The sequence below is a fragment of the Ranitomeya imitator genome, chromosome 8 (genome assembly GCF_032444005.1).
Source record: "Ranitomeya imitator isolate aRanImi1 chromosome 8, aRanImi1.pri, whole genome shotgun sequence".
NCBI lineage: Eukaryota > Metazoa > Chordata > Amphibia > Anura > Dendrobatidae > Ranitomeya > Ranitomeya imitator.
The window spans coordinates 118,793,963-118,810,849 of record NC_091289.1 but is presented as its reverse complement, the minus strand read 5'-3'; the positions used below and the strand labels follow the sequence as shown (position 1 = coordinate 118,810,849).

Genomic DNA, 16,887 nt, shown 5'->3' with positions numbered 1-16,887 from the left:
CGGATGTCCTAGTAAGCTAGCTAAAACCGCATGGACCAGGGATTATCTCACTGAATGCCTGCTCCACTTTGACCATGGGCATAATGCTACTCAGACAACACAGAGTGAGGGCAAAACAGTGTGCCTATACTTTATTGGACCACAAAGCAGGTAGATAACAAGATGGTTAAAATTACAGTCTTACTTTTGCACTGATTGCATGGGAAAGAACAGCTGAGACTTCAGAGCTTACAGGGCATGTGGCACGCACAGAGAGAGGTGGTAACGACAAACTTAGGAAGAGGACAGTCCATTGAGATACAAAGTTAGTTTACCAGATGGTCACAACCTGGCTTCTCCGAACATCTCTATAGAGCCAAGTGACTGGCGGGTCCCATTTCTTGCCCCTACAAATGTACATTATCTATGGGGCTCAGGTGATCAGTGGGTACAAATCCTGACTACCCCAAATGTATCCATGGATTAAACCGATCTGTATTCTTCCAGCCGGGGTCATGGTCCTCTAAGCTGGCATCCTGTAGAATGACATATCTGTGTAACTCGTAATGGAGCCATGATGTCTTGACTGCTGTCCTATAGACAGTCTCTGGTTCTTTGCATCTCTGGATGTCTGGCAGTATCTCTGTCTGATGTTACAAATGCTTATAACCTGTTTTTACAGTTAATAGCTGTCATTCATCCAGTATTCACAGGTAAAGGGGAAGAATGTTAAACTATTGCATAGTTTTTTGTCCTGTTTTGAAAGTCAACAAACTGCCTGTTTGGACAATGTATAATCAACATATCAGCAAACATTATTGTTCTATGACCCTGTATCAGTACTCATTCAGGATAAGAGCACTATATGTTACAAAAAATGTCAACTAACAAGTCAATATTACAGGCTTACATGAACAAAAGTTTGTATTCTTTACCAACCAGAAAGAAACACATAAATTCAAAAGTCAACATATACATAACAGTTTATACTTTCTGGCTTGCTGAAAATAGACGACTGGCTGACTAAGATAAAACGTTGTGTCCTCACATTACATCAGATATTCTTTGATAAATATGTATACCTACAGAGGTAAATGTTTTTCAGCACATGCACTTAGTGCATGCGCTTTAACAATCTAGGATACCCACTCCTTAATATTGGGAAAAAAAATGTTTTCTGACGCCCTCCACTATGTCTTTTCAAATGGGTATTGGAGTGACTTCTTCTAATTTTTGGCATCCCTTGCACTTAGTGGAAACTCTTTACCAGTCTAGGAGACCCACTCCTTAATAATCAGGAAAAATACTTTTCTGAGGCTCCACCTTCTAGTTGAGGTTACATTTTTGGAAACCAATAGAGCCAATGCGTTGTATTAGCTTATGATCCAGTGCCTTCTTGAGGGCTGTCAGATGGTCATAACATAAGCAGTTCTCGCACTGGAGAAGGACACAGCCAGGACAGGAGACTTTGCACAGTAAGCAGAGAAGATCTTGGTCTCCTCCATATCAGACTGAATAGATGGGAAGCACTCTACTATATTTACCAGCAGAGTTGATAACATAACAGTCCATGATGCTGCTACATTAAACGGATAGCCTTTTTCAAAGCTAGTTCAAATAGATTATATTCTCTAATAATACTGCTCTAATCTGCAAGTCATATAAAGTAAGCTGTCGCAGTAGGGATAACATCATACAGGCTTCAAGTCAGGGCTTATTGCATTACAGTCTTGCTGCTACAACCTAACAAAATAAAAATAACAAGGTAACACCTGTTCTATTCCCTATTAATAACAATGTTAGCTGCCTTTCATGTAGGGATAGATGCTAGGTATCATCTGCTGGAAATTAAATTTCATTCTGGCCACATATGTACATCTCTCTTCCACAGTCCATAGCTTGATTTTTTTCCCATACATTCATTGACAGATTTGTGTTTTTACAGAGATCTATATGTAGGGTATGTAAATATGTTGTGTTCACTTCTTCCCAACCCATTTAAGAATGTGTAATGTGTATTATTAATGTGTTCATACACGGTGACACTGCTACACATAAAGTGTATTGTCACCATGTACTAGAGCATTGCTGTACCTCATGCAGTGTCAGACTGGAGTACCTTGGGCCCACCAGAGAAAAATCATTCTTGGGGCCCACCACGCAGTTTAAATATAACACCCAGGATAGATCCTATGTACCACACCACACAGGAGAGCCGGCAGATCCTCTATATACTACACCACACGGGAGAGCTGACAGATCCTCTATATACTACACCACACAGGAGAGCTGACAGATCCTCTATATACTACACCACACGGGAGAGCTGACAGATCCTCTATATACTACACCACACAGGAGAGCTGACAGATCCTCTATATACTACACCACACAGGAGAGCTGACAGATCCTCTATATACTACACCACACGGGAGAGCTGACAGATCCTCTATATACTGCACCACACAGGAGAGATAACAGATCCTCTATATACTACACCACACAGGAGAGCTGACAGATCCTCTATATACTACACCACACAGGAGAGCTGACAGATCCTCTATATACTACACCACACAGGAGAGCTGACAGATCCTCTATATACTACACCACACGGGAGAGCTGACAGATCCTCTATATACTACACCACACAGGAGAGCTGACAGATCCTCTATATACTACACCACACGGGAGAGCTGACAGATCCTCTATATACTACACCACACAGGAGAGCTGACAGATCCTCTATATACTACACCACACAGGAGAGCTGACAGATCCTCTATATACTACACCACACGGGAGAGCTGACAGATCCTCTATATACTACACCACACAGGAGAGCTGACAGATCCTCTATATACTACACCACACGGGAGAGCTGACAGATCCTCTATATACTACACCACACGGGAGAGCTGACAGATCCTCTATATACTACACCACACGGGAGAGCTGACAGATCCTCTATATACTACACCACACAGGAGAGAAAACAGATCCTCTATATACTACACCACACAGGAGAGCTGACAGATCCTCTATATACTACACCACACGGGAGAGCTGACAGATCCTCTATATACTGCACCACACAGGAGAGATAACAGATCCTCTATATACTACACCACACAGGAGAGCTGACAGATCCTCTATATACTACACCACACGGGAGAGCTGACAGATCCTCTATATACTGCACCACACAGGAGAGATAACAGATCCTCTATACACTACACCACACAGGAGAGCTGACAGATCCTCTATATACTACACCACACGGGAGAGCTGACAGATCCTCTATATACTACACCACACGGGAGAGCTGACAGATCCTCTATATACTACACCACACAGGAGAGCTGACAGATCCTCTATATACTACACCACACGGGAGAGCTGACAGATCCTCTATATACTACACCACACAGGAGAGCTGACAGATCCTCTATATACTACACCACACGGGAGAGCTGACAGATCCTCTATATACTACACCACACGGGAGAGCTGACAGATCCTCTATATACTACACCACACAGGAGAGCTGACAGATCCTCTATATACTACACCACACAGGAGAGCTGACAGATCCTCTATATACTACACCACACAGGAGAGCTGACAGATCCTCTATATACTACACCACACGGGAGAGCTGACAGATCCTCTATATACTGCACCACACAGGAGAGATAACAGATCCTCTATATACTACACCACACAGGAGAGCTGACAGATCCTCTATATACTGCACCACACAGGAGAGCTGACAGATCCTCTATATACTGCACCACACAGGAGAGATAACAGATCCTCTATATACTACACCACACAGGAGAGCTGACAGATCCTCTATATACTACACCACACAGGAGAGCTGACAGATCCTCTATATACTACACCACACAGGAGAGCTGACAGATCCTCTTTATACTACACCACACAGGAGAGCTGACAGATCATCTATATACTACACCACACAGGAGAGCTGACAGATCCTCTATATACTACACCACACGGGAGAGCTGACAGATCCTCTATATACTACACCACACAGGAGAGCTGACAGATCCTCTATATACTACACCACACGGGAGAGCTGACAGATCCTCTATATACTACACCACACGGGAGAGCTGACAGATCCTCTATATACTACACCACACAGGAGAGCTGACAGATCCTCTATATACTACACCACACAGGAGAGCTGACAGATCCTCTATATACTACACCACACAGGAGAGCTGACAGATCCTGTATATACTACACCACACAGGAGAGCAGTAATGTAGGTCCAGTGTGTGTAGTAAAATACTTACCGGTGGCCATATTCCACTGCAATGAAGACACAAGCAACGACACAGCGGCAGAAGACGGCGACTGCTGCGTATTTTATTGCACACAGGGAAGCTTTCTGTTGGGGGCGAGACATTGTTTTTGTTAGTACGATTTTGGGATAGATGTAATGTTTTCATCATTTGTTTTAGTTTTTTTGTGGAATTGTGGTGAACAGAAAAAAGGACATTTGGCATTTGTTTCTTTTTACGGTGTTTTCTGATCAAGTTAATTGTTTTTTATAGTTTTATCGATCTGACTTTTCTGAACCCAGCAATACCAAATATTTGTTGTTTTTTATTTTTTAAATATATTTATTTTCAATGGGATAAAAAGGGTGATTTGAACTTTTAGGAATTTTTTTATTTTCTTTTTACCTTTCACTGGTACAGTTTGCCCCCTTAGGCTATGTGCACACGTTGCGGATTCTCTGCGGATCCGCAGCATTTTTTGCGGTGCAGAAACGCTGCAGATCCGCAATTGATTTACAGTACAATGTAAATCAATGAGAAAAAAAAATGCTGTGCACACTTTGTGGAAAATCCGCTGCGGAAACGCTGCGGTTTAAAAGAAGTAGCATGTCACCTCTTTTTTGTGAAACTGCAGCGTTTTTGTACCCATTCCATTATAGAAAACCGCAGGGGTAAAAAGCGCAGCAAATCCGCAAGAAAACCGCAGCAAAAACGCACAAAAAACGCTGCGGAATTGCACAAAAAAATGCGACAAATCCGCAGGTGCGTTTTCTGCCAGGAGAGGCTGAATACGTACCATATATTCCTAAGCCTAATCCGCAACGTGATCACATAGCCTTCGAGGACATGAGGATGCGATCATCCGATCACATGTGCTATTATATATAGTGCTGCCACAGCATCCCTGCATATAGAAGAAATTATGGTCTCCTTTAAAGCTCGGCTACAGAAAGAAGACCCCTGGCTGTCATTAAAACCCATCGGCGACCCACGATTACCTCATGGGCACCAATGGGTGAGAGAATGATACGCACGCATGCTGGCATGTGTTATATGCTGCAGTCAGAGATTGACACTGGCATTTAACACGCGCCATACATGTAAGGCAGATGTCGTAAAGGTGTTAATCACCTGAGGACCCCCTTCACCACTGTGTTACCCAATATCCTGTGGCCCCCTCCCCCACTGTTTCACCTCTAATTTCCTATGGGCCCCCTCCCCCACTGTGTCACCCAATATCCTCCTCCCCCACTGTTTCACCTCTATTTTCCTGTGGGCCTGCTCAGAGAGTGAAAGGGAAGCCACAGTAAGACGATGCAGATTTTGCCGCGGATCCGCAGTATTTCCGCAGCTGCGGATCTGCAGCAGTTTCCCATGCGTTTACAGTACCATGTAAACCTATGGGAAACAGAAAACGCTGTGCCCATGCTGTGGAAAAAACACGCAGAAACGCAGTTTACATTCCGCAGCATGTCACTTCTTTCTGCGTTTTCCGCAGCGGTTTTACAACTGCCCTTACGGAAAACCGCAGTTGTAAAACCACAGTGGAAAATGCAGAAAAACCGCGGTGAATCCGCAGCGGTTTTCCACTGCGGATTTATCAAATCCGCTGCAGAAAAATCCGCAGTGGACCCAGAATACGTGTGCACATAGCCTAAAATAGAGGTAGGGGAGGGGGCCCACAAGAAAATTAGAATATCACTGTGGGCCCCCTCCCCTGTGTCACCTATAGGATGCATGGGGCCCCCCCTAACTGCCTCTGTGGCCGGAGATCTACTCAGGTGCCGGCATCATATAGCTATGTACTTACAGTCACACTGACTGCAGCCATCAGACTCCCTCTGCTCCACTGCTGCTTGGGTAGGACTGCTGACCAATCACAGCACAGCTCCTTGCCTGAGCTGTGCTGTGAGCTCACACAAATAAAACTAACGCTGATTGGCTGAATTGCAGCCAATCAGCGTTTACACTGCTGCCCAGGGAATTTTTGAAGAGGAGCAGAGCCGTGGAGCACAGGAAACAGGTGACTGCGGGTGAGCTGTTGTGTGGTGTCTGATCTCAGCCTCACAGTCAGCTGTTCCTCTGACTGCTGGCTGTATTGAGGGTCCGCACTCTGCACACACACCTCTCCTGGCAGAGGAATGGCAGCGGCAGCAGGCAGCAGGTGATGTGAAGGAGCTGCTCCTGCACTTCCCATCACCTGTGCAGTCTGCCAGCCGCTGCCGGCTATACAATGCGGTGCTGGCTGGGTTTACACTATGAGCATTATGCAGGGGCCGGGCAGGCACAAATGAAGGAGGCAGGAGCTGGGGGCGGGGCCCACCGGAGGATTGTCCGGTGTCCCGGTGCCCCAGTCCGACCCTGACCTCATGTACAGTATATTGCTCTGTATACTGTGTGGCACCGGTAGCAGTGAAGAGGCAGTGATCCACAAAGTTCAAACATAAAAGTCGTTTTAATGCGTTACCTCCACACAGAAAAGGTTCCAAGCATATAACTTAAATGCACATAATTTCAGTGTTCAGTTCACAGCAGTTCATTACAGTATCCTTAATATTGCAGTCACTACACACGCTAGTCCTCCTCTGACTAGTTCCATGGGTGTCCTGCACCGCTGTATCACAGCCTCTATTCACAGCCATACACAGACCTTGACATTCTCCTGTCTGCAGCTGTGACACACACTGGTCCTTCCTTCGGGCACAGGACAGTCTACCTCCGGTTCACCTCCGGACACAAGACCTGTCCACATCTGTGACCAGTCATCTTGGACAGCAGCACCATTGTGTATGCTGTCGGTTGTCAGGCTTCACTCTGGCCCTGACACAACCAAGACTCCTCATACTCAAATCTAAAATCTCTCTATAGTACAGGGCTTTTAACAATTGTAATCACAGCCACACCTACGACTAACGCCCCATCATGGCCTCACTATGCCTCTGTGCGCATCCTGGGGAGAACAAAAAGCGCCCTCTAGCTGTAACAGGGGTCACTGTCTCACATATCCCTTTCCCCTGTTCAAATCTGTGGGGTTGAACACTTGTCACCTCACATGGGCACGAGACCGGGTATCTGCATGCCCCTATGACATCCCTGCCCGACACTACACTAAGAAACTAAAGTAGGGACCAGAACCATCGATCAGCGCATGCATCCCTCCCCTTTGCGTTTCTCCTCCATACTTCCTTACGGGACCACCCACCACCCTGGTGTCCGTTACTGATGACATGCTCATTTTCATGTTTTACCATAGGTTTGGGCCAGTTTTGGGTGGTCTCGACCTTGTTTATTTTCAGTTCACTAACCCCGCAGCACATCCTGTTACCTAAATACCGGCCTTCAGGCCCTTGGTACCGTTTACTCCGTACCCTTATCCGTGCCCCGTAACTATGTCATGCTGAAACACCACAGACTGCACCGGCAACTCCGAGTATATGTCTGTATTATGTCTCACCTGAAACAGAGCCTCCCAACACTGCTGTCTAGCGAGCACTCTATCTAATTTAGCCTGAGCCCTGGCCACATCCTTGACCGATGCCAGAGGGTGCCATCTACGCACGTCCCCAGTTGCCTCCGCAACCATACACTCCTGGCTCTTCTCATACCTGTGTTTTTTATACCTGCGTCTCCGTGTGGGACCCTGGATCTGAGCTGTCCTGACCTTACCAGGGAGCACCTCTAGCTCGGGGTTCAATGGGGTCCCCATGATCTCTACTGCAACAACCTCTAGGGGGAGCCTATTGGGATTACACTCTGTCCCTAGCCTGGCGACCCCTATGACAGGTATCTCCGCATCTCCAGATTCTGCACCCGGCACCACATTTACCGTGAGAGGGCTGACCCTGGTCTCCCACAGGGACCAGAATACGGGCAAGTCTCTTCCCAACACAGCCCACATGCTTAATGTCCCCATATGATGTGGAAAAGTTAACCTCCGCTGTCAGGTATTCCCGATTTCCCCGTGGATACCCATCACTTCAACTTTCGGTCCTTTAGGGTTGTCACTGGCAACAACGGACCCATGAACCAAGGTCACTATGCTTCCCGAGTCCAGGAGAGCCTCTTTTTGGTATCCATTCACAAGTACCTGGCACAGCTGAGGTTCACTGTCAGCAGTGCTTGTAGTGGTGGCAACGACTTGCTGAGCACACATAGAAATACGGCGACTATACCTGCAATCCATGGTTTCAGACCCCAGCGGTCAGTTGGCAGCCATAGGGCCTGGCCTTTGGCACCGCCAACATCTGATCGGTGTGGCACAACTGTACCCAGGAGCCGTTTTAGTTTTCCCAGGCTCCTGGGCTGGGGAAGCCTTAGGTGACAGCTGAATACCGCTCTACCAGTCCCACCACCTCATCCAGAGTACCTATGTCCCCTTGTCCCCCCAAAGCTGTATGGCTGCTGGCAGGGCCCTCACCAGGTGGTATACCACCACCCTCTCTACCATTTGGAATGGGGTTAATGTCTCAGGCTGACGACATTGTTTTACCAGTTGCAGCAAGTCATATGCCTAAGATCGGGCAGGGCGAGTCTTTGAAAAAGACCACTGGAACACCCGTTGGGCCCGCACATACGTATTAACCCCCAGTCTGGCAAGGATCTCACCTTTCAGCTTCCCATAGTCCAGGGCATAGTCCCGACTGAGGTCTATGATGGCTTTCTGGGCATCTCCCGTCAGGAAGTTGGACACCACCTCAGCCCACTGAGTCACCAGCAAACTCTCCTGCTCTGCGATCAAAGACGGTGAGAAAAGCCTCCATGTCGTCTTTAGGTTCCATCTTCCTCAGCGCTGACCGGACATTGTACCGGGCTTCTGACCGGAATATTGTTGCTGAGGGATCTACCTCTCGCATAGCCACGATCTGATGAATCAACAATTCATTTGACTGCTGCTGTTGTTCCATCTGTTGCCGCTGCAACTACAGCGCCTCCTGCTCTTGTGTGTGAGAAATGGCCAACTGTCTTAATATTTCCTCCATCTTGTCCACGGGCTTGAACTGTAGCGTTGCTGGCTTAATTATTGACATACAGCACGCTTTGTGTATGCCTTAGTTCACATTGCCCACATTCTCCACCATATGTGAGGCACCGGTAACAGTGAAGAGGCAGTGACCCACAAAGTTCAAACATAAAAGTCTCTTTAATGCATTACCTCCACACAGAAAAGGTTCCAAGCATATAACTTAAATGCACATGAACTGGTGTGAACTTAACACAAAAGTTATTACAGCATCCTTTATATTGCAGTCACTACACATGCTAGTCCTCCTCTGACTCATTCCATTGGTGTCCTGCACCGCTGTATCACAGTCTCTACTCACAGCTAGTGGCAGAAAGCCAGCACAGAGATAACGCAGCGGAGAAATGTGAACTTTTATGGGGAACAGGCCAGGGAGCCATACATGGATTATTGTCAGCCATGACTATCTCTCTAGCACCCCCTGGTATAGTTGGCAGGATCTCACTGCCCCATATGGCATTGAAGCCGGCATGGTGATGAAGAAAGAAGAAAGTGTTTTTCATGTGACTAGCGTTGCAACTTCAGGAGGAACGGATGCCCTGGAGATGGCAATTAATCTTGATGTGCCTGGAAATTTAGTAAGGACTGATGCAACCAAGATGGTGACCCAGATGGCGGCGAGTGGTGCCAAAAAGAAGGAATACTGCTTTGCTAGTACCCTCCGTGGGTGTGTCTTAGCTGAAACAGCACAAAAATCCTTTGAGTGACACCTCCGAAGGATGCGCCAAAGAAACCTACCCCTTAAGTGACTTGAAAAGAAATGGGTGGAGCGACTGGAAGCAACTCAACCTTGGAACGTGTGGGGCCCAGAAGAGGATCTTGTATACAGCTGTGGCAGCCTAGGCCGCATTGGAATGAGGTGGCGGCAGGAGGACGTAAGAACCCGGCCCGCCGGACAGTGGGAAGAAATCACAGAGCACCCCACTTACCAGCACCCGGAGAGTTCTTCAGCGCAGAGTCAGCAGCCGGCAAAGTCCACATCATCCCACAGACAAGAGACATTGCGAGTGGAGCAGTCCTCTTCACGTTCACCGGAGCCGGAACATCTTGCGGAGCAGCGTTGCGGTGCCAGGAGGAGGAACCTCGTCGCCCGGAACCTAAGTTCTCAGCGGGGACTGAAACTAGCAACAACTCCAAAGGAGCCTGAACCAGAAGCAAGGCCGGAGCCGGAACTACATCCAGAAAGACCGCTCTGCACCACTAAGGCGGAAGAAGACAGCAGTGACACCATCGACGGAGCCGGACAGCGACAACGCAAGGCGGTGAGTGAGCCTCGACTGACCTCACAAGAAAGTGAAACTTCTCCCACATCACCTGTTCCCAGGGTCCAGTCAGTGTCCATCCGTAGAGAGTCAGAGGTCCAGAGTTGCAGCACAGCTCGCCGGGTGCTACAGTGGAGGTGCACCATGTGTCACCAGGCGCCCCAGGGAACCACAGGTCCTGTTCGCCTCGGAGGGGGTCCCTTCTCTTCACCCAACCAACAGGCCTGGATCGCTGGGGTCTTGGAGCAGAAAAAGGAAAGAGAGAAGGAAGTGTGGGCTGAATTGCACCAGCCAGGAGGTGGCGCTATGGTTGGTGGCCGCACTTATGGCAAGCTCACCTATGTGTAAACAGGACAAAACTACAGGTTCATACGCGAGGTTGGGAGCCATCACAAGGTCTATGTAAATGCGGCCTCGGTGAAATTTGGAAAGCTGCTGAAGATGACGAAAAAGGGCGTTATCCTCAGGGCTATTTTGCAGTGGCGGTGGCCCTATGCACCTCAGAAGAGATAGCACAGTATGCGGACTTGAGCTCAACACGGTTGAGTGCCCGTGATGTTCTCGCCACCTCTGTCTCTCTGAGGCAACCTGTGACTGCTGCTGCTGCAGAGTCACCCCTGAACCGGAACCGGGAAAGGGAACATGATGTTATTGGAGTGGCGCAAGGCACCTGCCGTTGAAGAGACTGAACTGTTACGTTTGTGGTACTGTTGCACGGTATAATAAAGGTACTGTTCCGTATCCTGTTGGGGCAGAAGAGAAGCGCCCTGTTGTTTTCCCAGTGAAAAGGGAGTTAGGTGACCAAAGGAGGTCACAAGGACTTGTGGTTGTTGTTGTTTGCCTGTTTTGTTCCGGAGGACTGTGAGCCGGATAAAAAAAAAACATTTAGAGCCTATGGACTCTTTTTTTTTTTTTTGCACCCTTTGTGCTCATTCTGCTGGAGAAGCAGGACTCTCCAGTGAAATTATGCTCCCTGTGCTTTAGCGCCATGTATAAAGAAAGGGGGTCCTCCCCTTTGAAGAAAATAAAGGACATGACTCATATAGAGTCTTATTCTAATGTTTTATAATGTTTTACATTACAGGTTGCCATGGTTGAGGGCAACCATCATTAAAGAGAGGGGGAAATGTAGGGGATGTAAATATGTTGTGTTCCCTTCTTTTTCCCAACCATTTAAGAATGTTTAATGGGTATTATTAATGTGTTCATACACGGTGGCACTGCTACACATAAAACGCATTGTCACTGTGTACAAGAGCATTGCTATACCTCATGTATATTGCTATGTATATATATATTGGCATTCTCTTGATGAGCTTCAAGAGGTAGTCACCGGGAATGGTCTTCCAACAATCTTGAAGGAGTTCCCCTAGATGCTTAGCACTTGTTGGCCCTTTTGCATTCACTCTGCGGTCCAGCTCACCCCAAACCATCTCGATTGGCTTCAGGACTGGTGACTTTGGAGGCCAGGTCATCTTGCGTAGCATCCTATCACTCTCCTTCTTGGTCAAATAGCCCTTACACAGCCTGGAGGTGTGTTTGGGGTCATTGTCCTGTTGAAAAATAAATGATGGTCCAACTAAACGCAAACCGGATGGAATAGCATGCCGCTGCAAGATGCTGTGGTAGCCATGCTGGTTCGGTATGCCTTCAATTTTGAATAAATCCCCAACAGTGTCACCAGCAAAGCACCCCAACACCATCACACCTCCTCCTCCATGCTTCACGGTGGGAACCAGGCATGTAGAGTCCATCCGTTCACCTTTTCTGCGTCGCACAAAGACACAGTGGTTGGAACCAAAGATCTCAAATTTGGACTCATCAGACCAAAGCACAGATTTCCACTGGTCTAATGTCCATTCCTTGTGTTCTTTATCCCAAACAAGTCTTTTCTGCTTGTTGTCTGTCCTTAGCAGTGGTTTCCTAGCAGCTATTTTACCATGAATGCCTGCTGCACAAAGTCTCCTCTTAACAGTTGTTGTAGAGATGTGTCTGCTGCTAGAACTCTATGTGGTATTGACCTGGTCTCTAATCTGAGCTGCTGTTAACCTGCGATTTCTGAGGCTGGTGACTCGGATAAACTTATCCTCAGAAGCAGAGCTGACTCTTGGTCTTCCTTTCCTTGGGCGGTCCTCATGTGAGCCAGTTTCCTTGTAGCGCTTGATGGGTTTTGCACACTTATAGTTGAAGGGAAAGTTTGTCCCCGGACCCAGTATAATGATAGGGGCATAGTGTCCATAGTTGCCCATTAGAGGGGGGCATTGTAGCATATAGTTAGAGCAGGAGGGGAACAGTGCATAAGTATAGTGTAGCTTCCAGGTACAAGTCAGTCAGGGCCTTGCCACCCGTGTAGCTCACTGGGCTGCCTAGCCAGAAGTCGCTGTGCTCCATAACGATGAAGAAGGGGGGCCCAGCATAGAACAGCTACAAGGAAGGATTCCTCTAAGAGGAAAAGAGAATGGAAGCGCTGCAGATGCAGCTGAAGCAAGTCTGTCTGTATAGAGCAAGAAGAAAGGTCAGCACGGTCACTGCACACGATATGTGGCAGATCTTTGCCTGGTCGGCAGTACTTAGAACCGGGGAGAAACGGTATAGGACTCCCTCACGTGAGGCAAGAATTCCGGATGGAATAAATTCTGCGGGACCAAGAGAAGCAGTCGAACCCATCGCTGAATATAGAAAAGGAAAGGACAGAGCAGGGACAGAGAAGAATGTGTTGTATGCATTATTCGAAGTGCCTGTAATTGATCAAGCTGTGCTGAGTAAAGAAGTTGTCGTTGAAGTTAACCCGGAGTGTGTCTCATTTATTCCAGAGCCTTCTGTGAGGAAACCACTCCCGTACCGGGCAAGTCTAGATGGTGCAGAAAGCCAGCACAGAGGTAACGCAGCGGAGAAATGTGAACTTTTATGGGGAAGGGGCCAGGGAGCCATACAAGGATTACTGTCGGCCAGCTTTTTGTCACTGGGCACTACATTGGGACCCAAAATCCTTTGGGAATCTTCACATTTCATGATGCCTTGCACACAGTCAAAGCACCCAGGACCACAGGCAGCAAAACAACCCCAAAATATCTTTAAGATCTACCATATTTGACTCTAACTGCTGTGTTGTTTTATTTGTAGCCTCTTTTCCTTTACAGTAAACAGTGGAATGATGTGCTTTACCAAAAAGCTCTATCTTAGGCTGTGTGCACACGTTGCTGATTTTTCGTGTTTTCTTGCTATAAAAACGCTATAAAACCGCAAAAAAACAGCATACATTATGCATCCCATCATTTAGAATGAATTCCGCAATTTTTGTGCACATGATGCGTTTTTTTTACGCGAAAAAAACCCATCGCGGTGAAAAATGCAGCATGTTCATTAATTTTGTGGATTTTTTGCGGATTTACCACTATATAATGCATTGGGAAATGTCCGGAAAAATCCGCAAAAAAACACACCAAAAACGCGGTAAAAATGCGCAAAAACGCATGCAGATTTATTGCAGATTACTTGGAGAAAATTTCAGGTTTTTCTCAGGAAATTTCTGCAAGAAATCCTGAATATGTGCACATAGCCTTAGTCTCATCTGTGCATAAGACGCCTGCTGGCCATTTAAGAGTAGTAAGGGCAGACTGCTGGCCCTCTGACAATAGTAAGGGCTTCCTGATGGCCCTCTATAAATAGTGAGGGTCACATGATGGCGTTGAGGAAAAAAGTTGTGTCACTTTCAGAGTCCCGCCTTCATAAACAGAATGTGTTTGATCATGTATCACACACCACATGCCCAGGTAATGTAGTAAAATGTTAAAATTACATTTCTTTGTGAATGTTTTTTTCACCATTGAACATAATGCAAAAACACTATGTGTGAACATAGCCCATGGGTGTGGAGGAGCATTTTTTTCACTTATTTATTTTGCCCTACATAAACAAGTCATTATCCTGGAAAGAATTTTCTTAACATTTTTTCCAGTAAAATCCATTTTATCTTCAGTTTTGTATATTTTATTGTCAGTTTGTAAAAGTCGCACAATACTCATTGACAACATTGTTCCCAGCAGTGACCCAGGATTCAGATATACTTGTTGGGGTCTTCTCCATGCCGTTCTTATGCCATTTCAGCACTGTTTTCATCGAGTAATTTTGACACTAAACCACTTTGGAGGGGTTGCAAAAATGCTCATGGTTCCCATTAACTTCCATTATACTCGTCACTTGGATCGAGCATTATGGTTTGCTCGATTTCACTAACGAGCACCCAAGCATTTTAGCGCTTGCTCATCACTAAAAAAGATAAAAAAAGGCCATTTTTTAACTTTGCACAAAATTCATGAACCACATGCAATATTTTCATAATCTTATTACAAACAACCACAAGGGAATAACACAAGTCAAAAAGGAAGAGTTTGTGTAAAAAAAAATTCTCAAATGATGAATGTGTTCAGGATGTTAAAAATAAAAATAAGAGTATCAGCCTCTGTGCGACTTATACAGTACAACCCTGACACACTGCATCTTCAGATTTTTCCCTTCACCTTTTAGTCAGAGGTCTTTTAACTTTTCACATGACTACTTTGCCTAATCATGTTCATCAGTTATCAGCTTTCCACATTGCAGCTTTGTGAGCAGAGTCTAAATCAAAGATTCAATTTTAACCAATATCAGAACCAAGGAGCATGTTAAAATCAAATTAATGAAGCTAAGAAGAAGATGGTTAGCAATTTATTTAAACTAGATATGTCCAGTGCAGAGTTTGCCCAGTTGTACATATCTGATTCTAGTTTGCAACTTCATAGTTGTGGTTACAAGTTTGAGACCCCATGCATGTGCCAAAATAGAAAGCAGCTCTCCATTCATTTACCTCTATGGTCCCTAATCACCAAGACTATCACTAGTCATTTTCTCACTGGTCTTGATGAGCCATGATGGAGTCAGACATTTCTGATTTATGAAGTGGTACACTCCTCTTCATGAATCTGGAGCATCTGACAAGTAGCGTAGGCCTCCATGCTCCACTCCAGAAATCTTACTCCGATTAGTGACTGTAATAAGATTTCTGGTGTGGGGAACAACACAGCTTGATATGAATTAGATTAGCTGTGGAGTCACACCCTCGCTGCGCCCCTGTCCAACCCGAGCTCCACCCACTTCAGTTAAGCTGGGAGAAACTGGAGTGAAAACTCCAAACTTTTGTGACTTTTCTAAGCTTTTACACCCCTATTTGTGCATAAATGCTTTGATGAGTTGAAGTATTTTGTAGTTGATACCTTCTGCAGTGATAAGAACATATCAGTTGTAGTGAGAAAAGTCAGACTGATAATAGCTTCATGGAGAATATTATTTTTCGTCACATAGAAGAAAAAACTTAAAAATAATATGAAATATGTTAAAATGTCATATGTGATATCTTAATTGTTATTAACAAGAAACAAAAATGATTCTCACTTCCAGAGAAGCATCGTGAATACTTAAATTTCCCATCATTACATTCAATGAAGAAGCTTGGTTGATTTGGTCGTTTGTATCCTTGCTTGCAGGACACCTGTAATTCTTCTCCGTGTTTATAACTTTTACCAATATCAGTTGAAACTGGCTGAATGTTGCTGCGAGAAAGGTCCTCGGAGGAGACTTCACATGGACCTGAGTTCAGAAGGAGACAGTTTTTTTAAAGTTTTTATTTTTTTACAACGCACTTGATATTTCAACATGTCCATTGTACTTACTGTAACAGACTGGATGATGAGTCCATTTACCATTTTCACACTTAGGACGTAAAAGGTTATTCTTTACATGGTCCTTATTGCACTCAAATTCGGCATAATGGCCTGAGTCATAACTGTCTTCAGGGGTTTTAAGGAATCCATTTTTGATTTCTGGAGCATTGCAGCTTCCTAAAAAGTAATATGTAATGACAATTTTTATTAGCCAGAACTAGAAACTTGTTCATTACACTTTTGAGGCATATGTAATGTCAGTCTTAGATTGCAGGGCTAATTTCTGTACAATTCAGTCCTTACTGTAGAGATGCACAAAAGTCTATTGTTCATCTTTTGATCACCGCATTTTAAAGGAAGCCTATCACAAGGTTTTTCCCATAAAAAGAATGGGCCAGCACCTTCATATACAGCATTCCTCAATTCTCTGTGCAAAAAAAAAGCAACTTATTATACTCACCTACAACGTGGTACAGTCCCATGTGTGTCACTGGTTTTGATCCAGCACCTCTTCTCTTTTTACGATTGCCGACCTCTTCCCTTGTTTGTGTGGATGATGCATCCTACATCATCCACAAAATGTCCTCCATCGTGCTCCTGTGCAGGCATACTTC

General features: G+C 45.7%; 1 protein-coding gene across 2 annotated transcripts in view; it reads right to left on the bottom strand.

Annotated features, from left to right (window-relative positions):
* Positions 1 to 16,887, bottom strand: part of LOC138647923 (complement factor H-related protein 4-like) — an 804,152-nt gene that overhangs the window by 45,802 nt on the left and 741,463 nt on the right. For both annotated transcript variants that reach the window (XM_069737286.1, XM_069737287.1), the window contains exons 9-10: positions 16,283 to 16,450; positions 16,005 to 16,199 (exon numbers count right to left, since the gene is read on the bottom strand). In XM_069737286.1, coding sequence (XP_069593387.1) covers positions 16,005 to 16,199; positions 16,283 to 16,450 — 363 coding nt within the window. The remainder of the gene's footprint in view (positions 1 to 16,004; positions 16,200 to 16,282; positions 16,451 to 16,887) is intronic.